This window comes from Heterocephalus glaber, unplaced genomic scaffold, assembly GCF_053883595.1.
Source record: "Heterocephalus glaber isolate CG9 unplaced genomic scaffold, H.glaber_assembly_v1.0 deba00000281, whole genome shotgun sequence".
Classification (NCBI taxonomy): domain Eukaryota; kingdom Metazoa; phylum Chordata; class Mammalia; order Rodentia; family Bathyergidae; genus Heterocephalus; species Heterocephalus glaber.
The window spans coordinates 30448231-30462140 of NW_028258139.1; the positions used below are offsets into that span (position 1 = coordinate 30448231).

At 48.3% G+C, this 13910-nt stretch overlaps 1 protein-coding gene across 5 annotated transcripts in view; it reads right to left on the bottom strand.

Moving 5' to 3' along the window:
- Fer1l6 (fer-1 like family member 6) overlaps positions 1-13910 on the bottom strand; it is a 142598-nt gene that overhangs the window by 86755 nt on the left and 41933 nt on the right. For 4 of the 5 annotated variants that reach the window (XM_087188175.1, XM_087188171.1, XM_087188176.1 and 1 more), the window contains 6 exons: positions 12389-12467; positions 10860-11016; positions 9976-10162; positions 8921-9113; positions 5807-6159; positions 898-1006 (listed from right to left, as the gene is read on the bottom strand). In XM_087188175.1, coding sequence (XP_087044301.1) covers positions 898-1006; positions 5807-6159; positions 8921-9113; positions 9976-10162; positions 10860-11016; positions 12389-12467 — 1078 coding nt within the window. Of the gene's footprint in view, positions 1-897; positions 1007-5806; positions 6160-8920; positions 9114-9975; positions 10163-10615; positions 10822-10859; positions 11017-12388; positions 12468-13910 lie in introns of those variants that run through there. The other variant, XM_087188177.1, reaches the window with a different exon arrangement.

Below are 13910 nucleotides of genomic sequence, written 5' to 3' on the forward strand. Positions count from 1 at the left end.
GAAAGAAGAGAGTGGAAGGCATGGAGGTTAGTGTCAGAGAATGGGATACTGGGGAACAGGACTTCAGAGGAGGGCCACGCCCATACGCAGATCTCTGCCTCTCTGTGCAACCCAGGCCAGAAACAGACCTTCCTGTCTACTGCCAGGTTCTCCTTGGACAGAGCCACCTGGAGCCCTATGTCATGAGGCTCTTTCCTCTACTCCAGCCCTCAGAGGCCTGAAGCCAGTTCTCAGATCTCACTCAGTCTGTACCCCAAATCTCTCTTCTAAGAGCAAACCCTTCAGTCCCTCTATCTTCCCTATAATATAGTGTTCCCCAAAGGTCTCCACGCTGCGGGCATGCAGGCATGGGATTCCGTGTCAGGCCTTCAGCTGTATGGCTCAAAAGGACTGGCTCCCATCTCCATTTTCTTCTGCCCTCTTACAGAAAAGCTACCTAAATGTGAATCCAGACCTACTCTGATGGAATGCTCTTCCTTGGGATGATTTTCCCAGCTGCACAATAGGCCAAGAAGGTTGCTAGAAATTATAATAACAGCATCTATTGGATGTGTGGTATTTTGCCTATGTTAACTTACTAAGCCCTGCAAATGTGTGAGGAGTTATTATTATTCCTTTTTGATAGATGAAAAACTGAGACCCAGGAACTTAAGTGAGCCCAGGGTAATGGAGCCAAGATTAGCAATCCAAATATGTCTGAATCTAAAACTATACTCTTCATCTTTTTTAGGGAATGAAGGTAAATTTATCCTTACATAATGATCCTAGGGTAGACAAGGAATCTTTCATTTCTTCCTGGGATGCAGATACAAACCCCTACCAGAGTGTTACCATCTCAGGGTGCTAAATAATTTAGCCAAGAAATAGGGATTAAGCCCTGCACTTATCTGCACTTACCAATAGAAACTTCGAAGCTGATGGGTTTATCGCCAATTTTTCGGTCAATCATGGTAGCTTCAAAAAAAGCTCCAAAGAGTAAAAATTCCTCATACTTTTCTGGTATAATCTAAGGAAGAAAAAAGTTACCACACAGAATGAGCTTTCTTTTTCTCACCAGGAAGCTAAATGAATGATGCTGACTTGTCCATCATCATTTGTAGGCAGTTGAGTCTCTGTTCCACCCGAAATGCCACCTCCCCCCCCAATCAGACAGGGAGAATCACGGCCAGCAGACCCCAAACCCAAACTCAGCCACCTGTCTAGTGAGACAAGCTCGACCTTCTCATCTGCTGTCTTAAAATACAGAAAATCGCCTTCCATGACAAAGAGTGGGACTGGTGTGTGGGTCTTTCGCAGATGCTGTTGATATCACACAGGCTTGGGGTGACTTTCCACTGACCAGGCTTTTAGGAAGCAGGAAATCAAAGTTGAGCGACCAAGAGTCACAGGATTAACCCTTACGTCTGAGCTTAACGTTCTGGCCTAGAGAGGGCGCTCACACTGTTAGTTGTTCCTCCTAATAACTGAGGGATCAAAAGCTATACCATTCCCACTTTCACAGACAGGGCCTGAAGCTGAGGGTAACTTTTCCAGGTCTTCTGACCCCAGAACCCCATACTCTCTGAGCTCTAGCATGTGTTAGCCCAATGCCCTGGTGTTGATCCAAAGTTAAAGTTTACTTCAGGGAATAATGAGCAAACCAAGATGAAAGGACAGGAGGGTCAGGTGCACACACAGGCACCAACCCTCAAGTACATCCCGGCAGCGTGACACACACTGTGCTCACCACTGTGAGGAGTCCCTGGCCCCGAAGCAAAATGCCTGAGAGCTCATCTACTCCAACCTCCACCTTCACCTGAACAAATGAAAGCTCACGCAGCAAGCTGGAGTCGGACAAGACTTGGGAGCTGCTCCCACCGAGTCTGCCTTGTCAAGGTGCCCAAGTGGGAGACTGCACCGCAGGCCACCAGCCGGAGCCTCACAGGTAGCACCTGATTACTTGCAAATGGCTTCTATTGACCTAGAACAAGCTGATGCTTCGGGGAGCAGAGGTCCCCGGGCACAGCAACTCGGCAGCACACTGCTGGGTAAGAGCCTGCGTGAGCTGGGGCACGCACTCAGTGCTTCCTGGCCTTGTGTGTGGATTTGTTCAATTCTGCAGAAAAAGGGAGTAAGGTTCATCGAAGGAGACAAAGCAGTTGTCCCGAGGGATCAAGTTCCATTCGGACAAGCACCTGAACTGTGTCCCTCACAGTCAAAGGATCCACTTTATTAGGTTCAAAGTGACCCTTCCTTCCCACGGCAGCCCTGGTGGTGCTGGAAAACCCAGGAAATATTTCCATTGTTCAGAAAACACAGAGCAGGCTGGAGGCTCAGTCCTGAATTTCAGCCACACTCTGCCACAAGCCAGCCTCGTGGCTTGCCCTGTGAGGTTCAGTTGACTCTGGGAGGAGGCAAAAACCACTAAAACACCTGGGGGGATGGGGTCTTGCAGCCGGAAAGTAGCAAGTGTGGCAGAAGAGCCTTCAAGTCCCAATTCTGCTACCTCCTAGTGGCAGGTCTTGTCTGTTATCCGGCTGTCACTTGCCTTGTCTATAGCACAAACATCCTATTAAGGCCTACAGGGAGGAGAGAGGCAGATGCATCATTCATTGGAGTACCCAGGAAAATGCCTACACATATATACACCACAAATGGTAACTATGATAAGATTTTCATAAGAATTAATGTCCTAATTCTTCACATCCTTTGAAGTCTAGCTCAAATTCCTTTCCTTTCCAGAAGGATACCTTAATTCCCCAAGCTAAGAAAACAGTGAGGTGTAATGTTCTAAGCCCAGCATGGTGGTTTAAAAAATGCCCACTGGGCCAGTGGTTCCGCTGCCTATCCCAAAAGTGCAAGGACTCAAGTTCGATCCCTGATACAAAAAAAAAAAAAAATGCCCACAGATTCGTAGCTAAACTTCCCCTTAAAAAAGTGAAGTCTAATTTCCTGCCATTTGCACTGGGCTGGACTGAATGGTTCATTTCTAACAAGTAGGATACTTGAACAGAAGCCCAGGGCTAGGTCCTGAGAGAAGGTCAGCCGTGGTCCCTCTTGGATTATGCACTCCAGGGAAAGCCACATCCTGAGGACTCCCAAGCAGCCCTCAGGAGGTGCATGAGGCACGGAGCAGAGCCCCCTGCTCTGAGGGAGCCATGTTGGAAGGGGATTCTCAACCCCAGTGAAGCCCTCAGAAGGCGCTTTCCCTACCAACACCTTTATTTCCTGCTAGATATTCTATTAGTGTATACAAACTACATAGAATATTGGGTTTCATTGTGGCACTTTCACACCTACATGTAATAGTCATATATACAATGACCATACATATAATGATCAGGATGCATACACACATCACTGTGATCGGATCCCTTGTCCCACTGCCCTACCCTACCCCTTTCCCAACCCCTTCTCTTGCCTAGTGGTCTTCCTTTTACTTTCATGTCATCTTTGTTTTTCTAGATTTCACATATGAAGGAAAACATGGAATCCTTGTCTTTCTCCGTCTGACTTACTTCCTTTAATATGATAATTTCTAGTTCCATCCATTTTTCTGCAAATGACATGACTTCATTCTTCTTTACGGTTGAGTAATACTCCACTGTGTATATGTGCCATGCTTTCTTTATTCGTTATTTAGGTGACAGGCACAGAGGCTGATTCTATAACTTGGCTTCTGTAAATTGTGCCACAATAAACATGGATATGCACATATCTCTATCATAGGCTGACTTTAGTTCCTTTTGCATATATACCAAAGAAAAGCATCAACAGATCAAATAGTATCTCTATTTTTAGTTTTTTAAAGAACTTTCATACTGATTTCTATGACGGCTGTACTAATTTACATTACAAGGAGTTCTTATATACCAGCAGTGTAAAGGGCTTCTTTTCCATGCATCCTTATCAACATTTGCTATTTCTTACATTCTTAATCATGGCCATACTGACTGGGGTGAGGCGAAATCCCAATACGATTTTGAGTCACAATTCCCTGATGGCTAAAGATGTTGAACATTTTTTGATATAATTATTCCCGGCCAAGATCTTGACTGAACCTTCACAAGAAATCCTGAGCCAGAACACGGAGCTAAGCTATTCCCAAATTCCTCACCCACCGAAAAAATTAGCAACTGTTTAAAGTGGCTGACCTTTGGAGTCAGCTGTTGTGCAGCAGTGGGCAACACGAAGCTGGCCATACACAGGAAGCCAAGACAGAGGAGGGAAGGGAAGCTCGATGTTGGATGATGTTTGAGTTTCTCCTCCTCTGCTACCTTCTGCACAAGGCACAGTGGCCCTTGCCTTGCCGATGGGTGCACTGTGTCTATCGCACACTAGCTCCAACTCCTCCTGCTTTCTGATAGAGTTTACTGCTTCAGGTTCCCTCCACAAAGTGTCTTAAAGTATTGACTTGAATTAAGAAAATCTTTTTCTAGCTTCTTTCTGCTTAGAAAAGCAAACCCTGGTTTTAAAAACAGTGTCCAAACTCACCCCACAGCAGAAAGAGGGCCAAAGGGAGAGATGTGGGGATGTCAGCTTGGGTAGCCTTAAGCTGTCCACAATTTCTGGTAAAGCCCAAAGTCGAGTTTCCAGTATTGCCATATATTCTGAATACACACACGAGTCGCATAAAGACAATGCTGACAGTAACCACCACAAAGTGACAACAAACATTTCCAGAGAATACTTCCAAGTATGTGAGTTCAGAGGAAGAGCTAGTGAGGCTGCCGAAATACTGAGTCGCCCACAGCGAAGGAGCACTCTGAGTAGCTGGCCCCTGGTGGTGAGAGCAAATCATAAGCCCACTGAGAAGAGCAACTGCGCTGCAAGCTGGCTGTGCCCCAGCTCTGCAGACCAAACTGCATGTATTCTCTCATCCCCCCAGCATACACGTACGTCAGGGCCGCTATTCCTGCCTGATTTTGCTGGCGAGTAGATGTAAACAGAGCAGCATTAGCATCAGAACCACTAGTAGAACCAACGCCAGACTTTCCAGTCTTGGACTCTAATTTCTCCCTTACAATTTCTTAAGATTTATTAGATCCCAGCGTAAAAGTAGCTAAGGTAGCCCTCCTGTTCCAGGCCTGCAGTCTTCCTGGTCTCCTAGAAATGGACAGCTCTGGAAGAATACCCAGCACCCTCAACCTGTGGACCCAGGAAACACCCCCGAGGCAGAATGAGCTAAGCTGAGAGCTGGAATCTACCTCCTTCTGCTACTGATGACTCTCTCACTTGCTCAGCCACGGGCCCTCATTGCCAAGCTAACCTCTGAGAGGACATTTGCAGTGGCAGTCATCTTGGACCCCCGGATCTCTTGCCCCTAACACAGAAGCGGGCTGAGAAAATGCTGACGTCCTTTATGGTGAGTAATAATCGAGGAAAGCTCCCTGGAGTTGTGACTCCTTCACAGGTCTGGGGCAGGGGAGTGGGTTTCTCAAGTTCCTACATCCCAGCTTCTCTCCTCCTCTTCTTCCTCTCCTCCCTCCTGCATGATCTCACAGCCAGAGAACACTGTACCCCAAGGCAGCTAAACAAAATTAGTCCACAGGTACAGTCAGTCACCCTACCACTCACTCCCACCAGCTCCCCACAGCACTTCCTGTCCCTTCCCTTGGTTCCCATGGAGTCCGTGCTTGCGGGTGGAGGGACAGTGAAGGAAGAGGGACGGATGGTGAACAGATGGCTGTGGGTGCGGGAGGCAGAGGATCCGCCCCGGTACGGGTTAGGGCACTGCAAATCCACAGGAAGAATGAGATGTGAGGCAGATGCCTTCCGGACTGGGTCAGGTACCTCTCTCCCTGGGGTGGACATTGCTCAGACCTACCTCCGGGGCCACTTCGAAGGGCTCCACCTCAACCTCAGTTGAGTTCGTTCTGTCCGAAGCCTGCTGGGATTTTCCATCATCAGCTTTCTCAGCCTTGTCCTTACTCGAGCCTTTGGATGATTTGGAATCTTTGTCCTTGGAAGTCAACTTGAGGTTCTTCATGGCTTTGGAGAATTTAGACTCCTGGGCCCCTCCCGAGAGGATTTCCACAGCAATTTCTACCAAGATCCTGCCCCTGAATGACACTCCTTCCCCAAAGCCTTCATTCAGGTCCTGGTAGTCGTCCATCAGACTGTGGTTCCTGGGGGAGCCGTACAGGTTAATCCAGGCAGGTCCGAAGGTCGGGAGGAAGCCTAAGGAGACCCAGCTTTAGTTAGCTGGTTACACTCTCAAGTTTCTCATGTTTGCTTTTCGAAAGTTGTTCACACACACTCAAAAATGTAGGCATACAGAAAGACCAAAAAAATATTTACAGGGTAGCCTGTCACCAAAATATTTCACTAAATTTTCTCCTAGTTTTTTTTCTGTGAATGTTGATTCTTGCTTTCACTTGTAATAGTATTATAAAGACCTGCTCACATGCCTTTGTCTTCATTGATTCAACAGATGTTGATTGGCTCCTAACATGTGCCAGGAGCCGGGTTAGACAATAACCATAGAGTCCAGGAGAGGGCAGGCAGAAACAGACATTAGCAGAGAAATACTTACATTATAAAGTAAATAATACATAGTAATACTTCATAGTACTACATTACTATGAAAGAGCTGTATCTTGTGCTACAAGAAGAGATCCATGTAGCATGTAGAGAGAGAGAGTTTTGGCAGAGGAAATGGCATGTGCCCATTGCAAAGGAGCACAGAGCTAGAGATTGAGCTGCTTGAAAAGATTTGGGGGGTCTTAGGGTTCTTGCAAAGGATTGTGGTCTTTATCCTAAAATCTATGGGAATATTGTAAAGGGATTTAAGCACAGATCTTTCAGACCATGCTGGCTGCAGTGGAAAGGGTTATAAGAATGGAGAATGGAGGTGGGAGGGCCAGGGATTTAGCTCAGTGGTTCTGCCACCTGCCTCGCAAGCCCAAGGTCCTGAGTTCGATCCCCGTACCAAAAAAAAAAAAAAAAAAAGAATGGAAGTGGGCAAACAGGTGGGGACGACTTCCTCTTCAAAACTGAAGACACTGCAGCTTGGCCTGGTTAAGGCAGTAGAGACTGAGAGAAATGAATGTTCTGAGATATGTTCTAAGTGCACTACTGAAATTTTTAACTTCCTCCTGCCATAACTATTTTCCCCTCTTCATACACAGTGTCTGAGAGAGGGCGCAGTGCCTAAGGGAACATCTGTTTGGTGCCATCGTGTTCCTTTCTGATGGGTGCTGCAACATGTGGTGCAACAGGCAACAGTCACTGAAGACTGACTGCGTGGGTTCAAATCTCAGCTCTGGCACTTTCGAGCCATGTGACCTTGGGCAAGGCTTTTAACTTTCCCGTGCCTCAGTTTCCTCACCTGGAGGAAACGCTAATAGTACCTATCTCATCTATGAAGATGAAAAGAGGTAACATCCAGTAAGTGCCTCATGCAGGGCCCTTGGAAGCACTCAGTAATATCAGCTACTGCTGGGGATTTAGCTCAGTGGTTCCACCACCTGCCTCACAAGCGCAAGGTCCTGAGTTCGATCCCTGGTACCAAAAATAATAATAATAATAATAATAACATCAGCTACTAATATGAGTACGAATAAATGCATCATCATTTACTTAACAATTCTCTCACTGTTGACAACTAGATAATTCCATATATTTTACTGTTAAGAACAGTTTTGTGCCTTAATATTTCCTAACTTCCAACTCTACTTCTACATACTGGAGTCTACCTCTCCTTTGAGTAGACGTAAAGAAGCAGGAAGATTGTGTTAAAAGGTCGGAGAGGGGTTATGGTCCCTGATGCCTGCTCTTCAAGCACCGGTACACATCTTCCTGAACGCTGGCAAGAGTCTCTGAAAGGCAGAGAGATCTTTTGCAAATGGGAAGGTGATCTGGGGGGGAGGGGGAAGGGATAAAGAGAATTAAACTATGTTAAGTGCATTACCAACCTTAGTAGGTGAGCACATCTTACCTACTAAGACAAATGTAAACATTATGTACTGAAACATACTAATAAGAAATAAAATATAAAATTTAAAGGATGTTTCTGGAAAGTTGTAAATAGAACATGTTCACATCGGGTCAGGGAATCATGCAGAGTATGTTTTTGCATGGAGCGGTGAACACTTCCACAGTCTGAAAAATGAAAAATACTCACTGAGGTCTTTCTATGGTGTCACCCACGGGGGGCACAAAACAGATAGATCTTGTATTCTGCTAATGCCAAGCCTTCAGAGTAATAGAGGAAAAGATAAAATGATGCGCTAATTTCGTATAGAAGTGATATATATTTTGATCCATTACACTTAGGGTATATATCTGTGTGTTTGTGTCTGCACACAGGTGTACCTGTGAGGTGTGTGTGTGTGTAACTAGCATAAATTGTTAGTGCAGAGAAAGATTGCCCGGGGACTTAAAGGAGGAGGTTTTGCTGAGCTATTTTGAAATGATTGCTCGATGATTTGGGCTTTGCACATCAACAGCCCCACCCAGAGTAGAGGCTCTTTTCCAGGACCCCCACGGCTAGTGCAGAACTGGGGCTCTTCCTCCCTCCCTGGCTGGCCGAGTGCGCGGCCAGCCACGCTTCCTTGCCGTCTTCATGCTCCCATCTTTCATCGATGGTTGGGGACCTAATTATTTTGGAGTGGGGACTTTTAAACATGTAAAAGTCTTTCACAGCCTATGAGCCACACAAAAATATGCAGCAGGCAGATTTGGCCCCTGGACCTCAGTTTACCAACCTCTGACCTGATCTCAACTTATTCTCCAATAGGAAGAACTCTGACTCCCTCAAGGACACAGCGATGCTCATGGGAGACCTGGGGCCAGGCTGCGCCACTGGACTCCCAGGGCTGGCTCTGCACACCAAAGGCTGCACAGAGCTGAGAGATGCCTGATAGCACCTGCGCTGACCCTCTCTGTGTAAGACGGGGCGGTCACGCGATCCCTTTGAGAGCTAGACATGGGACTTTACCTTTATCTCCATCCTGCTCATTGGAGATTGTCTTCAGGTCGATGAAATGGGTTGCCAGGGCCACGTCATTCATGCTGCCCTCATCCCACACCTGGATTTTCACCCTCCGACACAGGGGAGGGAACATTTCCTTGAAGATGACCTGTTCATGCCAGATAGGATCAGCACAGTTCTTTTGCACCGTGGTTCGACCCTAAAAACACAGCCAGGAGGATGTGAGCTGTGGAAGGAAGTGACTGTCTAAAGAAAACTCTTCAGCCAGCTGGAGATATAAAGTGAGTTGCTAAAAATAATGAAACTGCTTCCCCCACACCTATGAAATCAGGTGCACCCAGCGAACATTACTGAGGGACAACTTTGTGCTGCGTGTCACCCCAGATACCTGGGACAAAGTGAGTCACTGCACTAGGCAGCTTCTGATCAGCACAGAGGCGAAATTAACACCTACGTTCTGAGCAGGAACCGTTCCTGGTATCTCCAGGAGTGCAGCAGACACAGACCCTGAGCCCACCTCCTACGGGATGGTGACTGTGGGTGAGTCACTACTCCAGGCTGCCCCTGGAGCCTCCATAAAATGGAGGTGGTGTCCTACGTGACATCCAAGATCAACCCAAGTCAAAACACACCCATGCTCACCCTTGCCAAAGGGAAGGACTCAGGTAGGTACATGTTTTGAAGGTAGAGACAACATGTGCCAACCACGGCCAGGTCCAACCCGGTACCCAGTCCCAGTACTTGCAGTTGCTCTTGTTCGGTCATTCGTAGGACAAGGGCTACCCGTACATTGTGAACCAGACTAGGAGACACTGGTTATGCCGCGGGGCCTGGGGGCCGGACCGAGGAATGGCTCAGCAGAGCAGTGAGAGGCGGGGAATGCCTGCCTGCGACCTAAGCCGTGACCCCACGTGGCTCCTATCATCTCCAACCAGGAACCCCGCCCACTTCCCACCCCCTGACACAAGGCCTCCTGGGGACAAGCCGTTTCTTTCCAGGGATTTTTTATTTTATTTAGATTCTAGCCCCGGCTGGCCAGCCCCTGTGACAATGGTCCTCACCGTCTGCCCAGCAAAGGAGACCTCCACGAAGGGGTCCACCAGGTCCTTGCTGTCGCCCACAAAGGCTTTGGTGACATTCGCCATGATGCTGGAGTTCATCTTGGGCAGTCCTTCTGCTCTGTAGAGCCTCACATAGAATCTGGCCCAGGGCCTCTCTGATGGAAAACCTTGTGGGATCAGAAGGTTCCTTGGAGGGCAGAAAATTTAAAAAATTAAAAGCTCTCTCACTTGAGAGACAGTCAAGTGAAAACGTAAAAGCACTTTGGAAGCAGAAAGATCTGACATGCAAGGAGACTGAGATTCCCCACTACGAGTTTTCTTGCTAGTGTAAATGTCAGCGAGGGGCATTCGCCAGGGACCACACACCCATTCAGGCCCTACAGTCACAGAGCAGACCCTGTCCCTCTCCATCCTAAAGGATCCCGGTACCAAAAAAAAAAAAAGGAAATGCCGAGGATTTAGCTCGCTCAGTGGTTTCAACTCCTGCTATGCAAGCGTAAGGACCCGAGTTTGATCCCCTGTACCAAAAAAAAAAAAAAAAAAGAGAGAGATGCATTTCCGACTCCCCGTGCCACACACCAGCAGTTGAAACTATAATTCACTCAAAGAAAAATCAGCTGTGTTCAGATAAACCACAGACCTCAGGAATAGCTTATGTAACAAGTCATTGCAGAGGAGGCAGACAGTTCTCATCAGGGAAGCTGACCTCCCCAAGGCCAGCCATGCCTTCGACACGCCACGCCCTGCTTCCTCCAGGAGAGGGAATCCAGGGCCCAGGCGGTGAACATGGCGGTCCTTCCGGGCTGGGAGGGAAGGGGCGGAGGGAGGGGAGGAGACAGACACACAACTGGGACAGAGCAGTTCTCCCGGATGGACCGGCTCACTTTTCTATTTGCTCCTCAGCGTCGGAGGCTTTAGGGTTGGTCTGCAGGGTGTCGCCTTTGCCGGTCACATGGATGTCACACTTCAGGTAACCCTTGGCGCCGGTCCTGATGTCACCAGGGTCGGTGAGCAGTGCCCACTTGTCACAGAACTGATGGCCTGGAGGAGCACCTTGACAGCTCCCATCCTCCACAACGGGCTGGTGGCGCCCTCATGCTCTCCCAGCCCAAACTCCCCCACACCCCTTCCCTCCTGCTCAAGGCAGCTCCTCTCAGTTATTTCCAAGCCTCACCCTGCGCCCACCCCCTCTACTGCCCACCCCGCTCGCCGCTTTCCCCACTTAACCCTTGGGAAACTTTCAATTTAGTGAACCACTAGATAGAATCCCTGCCTTGACCAGTGAGGAGGACAGGAATGGGGTACAGAAGTCACAAATGTGGCTTGAAGATCTTTTTGTCCTATGCTGCGATTAAAACTACAAGATTGCTTACAAAATCTAAACTTCTACTTTATCTTCAAAAATTAAAAACACCCAGAAGGTCAGGCATATTGAGCTCCCGTTTCCACATGACATCAAACGCCATGGGAACTGGGCAGCTGCTGCCCTTGCCCCAACGACCACGACCTCCTGTCCCCTGCAGACACCGCCCCTCCTGACGGGATGGGACTCAGGCTACTGCTCCCAGTCACACCCACTGCCTGGCCCCTGAGGTCACGTGAGTTGGAGCCATTGTGGAAGACAAGAGGATGGGCATGAGGGGCTCTGTGTCTGCTGGCAGCTCTGTCGCTCATCAGCTCTCAAGCCTGCACAAGTTACCTACTGTCTGAATTTCACTTTCCTACAAATCAGAGGTAACAATAATTATTATAGAAGCTCTGATATAAAATGCCACAGCTATTATTATGTGTTAAGCTTTCTACTAAGCACTTTATGTACATCTATTAACTGCATGTTCCAAAAACTCTTCAGGTGGCATTAACTTCTCCCCATGAGGAAGCTGAGGGACAGACAGTTAAATCCACTGTCCAAAGCTGCACAGCTGGGCGGCAGTGCAGTGGAATTTGAAATCAAGGATTCTGATTCCAGAGCCTACATATATTTTTTCCCAGTACCGGGCACTGAACCTGAGGCCTTCACACTGAACTAATACCAGCCCGTTAATCTCTTATTTTGAGTCAGGGTTTCACTAAATGAGCAGACTGGGCTCAGCATCCCAGAGTTCTATCATTACTGGTGTCCGTCACCATGGCAGCGCATATTCTTAACTTCTGCATTCTATTGCTTCTCCTGGTCATGTCTCACAGCACTAAATTAGACAGGATTTGTGTGAGAAAAAGGAATCTACTCAGCCTGGACACAGAGTTCTATCATTAAATTATGCCATATTTGGGGACAAGAGCAGCGTCGCACTCTGCTTGGTGTAATCGGTGCTCGGTGTCACTGAGTGATGGTGGAATGGACGTGTGAATAAATGAGAGGAAGCCTGGGTGCTGCAGACCAGAGAGGACTGAGGGGGAGGTGCATCCTTACCAGGCTGGTTATACACAGTTCCCAGGTCTACTTTGAAGGAGCCAATCAGAACGTTTCCTAGCAGCTTGTGGTGGAAGACCTGATGAGAGAGGGGGGGCAAGTTATCTCTGAGGATCGGTCTGTGAAATGGGCTCATCCAAAGAGGCTTCTCGGCCTCGCCCTTTGCCCGGCTGTGACCCTCATCTGGAGCACGTGCCGCACAGTGGAATTCAGTCATCAAACCAAAGGGCTATGGAGAGCTTCCAGAAGCTTCTCATGGCACCTCATCCCTGTAAAAGCTTTCAGCCACTGAAGGTCACCTGGCTCTTGCCGCTTGAGAGTTTTCTTTAACCCAAATGAACACTGGTGCCCTTCAATCCCCACTTCGGCCTGCTGAACCCTCCCATCCTTCAAGCCTAGTCTCTGTTCCAAGTAGCCTTCCCTGTCCCCTTCCCTCCCCAATGCTGTGCTCCAGCATTCTCAGAGAGCCACCACCGAGTGCCACGAGACATTTGGTGACATGCAACAGAAGAGGGCGGTCACCCTCAATACTTGGTCTGTTCAGACGTCAGCCGGGTGCCCAGCTTGGCTGCAGCAGTGCCTTCTGACGTGAGCTTTGCCACTACGAAGAAGTTCTAAGGGAACATGGCAGAGCTGGTGCCAATCCAGATGCCACATTGTGTGAGAAACTGATAAGGAACCAGGAGTCATTTCATTCTAACCCAGAAGAGAGGAAACTGGGGTGAGGGCTGTAGAGAAAGGACAATGGGAATTCAAGTGTCCTGAAACCTTGGAAGTTCTGCCATCCAGAGCGGGACAGGTTCTCTGTGCGGCTCTGGGGTACCGGATGAAAGGTCTCAGCTCAGTACAGGGACAGTTTTTAAATCAGTCAGAGCTTTCAGCAAGGGAATGGGATTTCCAGAGGTGGTTACCTCCCCGTCACTGGAAATAATCGTCCTGTCCCAAGCAGCCCATGTTGTGGGGAGATGGAGAGGGATCCAGCTCTGGATGGACTTAGACTACATGGCCTCTGAGCTTCTTTCTCACTATAAAGCCGTAAGAGTTCCTCCAATCCAGGGCAGTTTTCTACTGTCTTCTGCCCACTACATGGCCTTGTTCATGATTGATGAAACATTGCCTGAAGGAATGAATGATTGAAATGGTGGATGAATGGGAGGATTTTACAGCTTCTAAACATTTTGGCAGAGGCAGAAAAAACAATAAATTCAACTGACTCCAAGAAATGACAGCCTTTCTCATTTCTTTTTCCACTCTCTCTCCCTTGCCAAAATTTTCCAAGAGTGCCAGAGAACTGAGGGGAAGCAAGGACAGCCTGTTGGGCTAGAGGAGCTATTTAAGGCCACACACAGAAAGCTCAGTCTGTAACGTGCCATGCCCACAGTGGCCAATGCGACCAGGAAGGAAGACAAGGGCCCTGTGGACGAGATGGTCTGCATCTTCAAATGGCACAGCCAGCCTTCTCCAGGCACCCAGCTCGTGGGTGAGGGTGGGAACCCTGTGTGTCCCTCGTGGACCGTCAGGA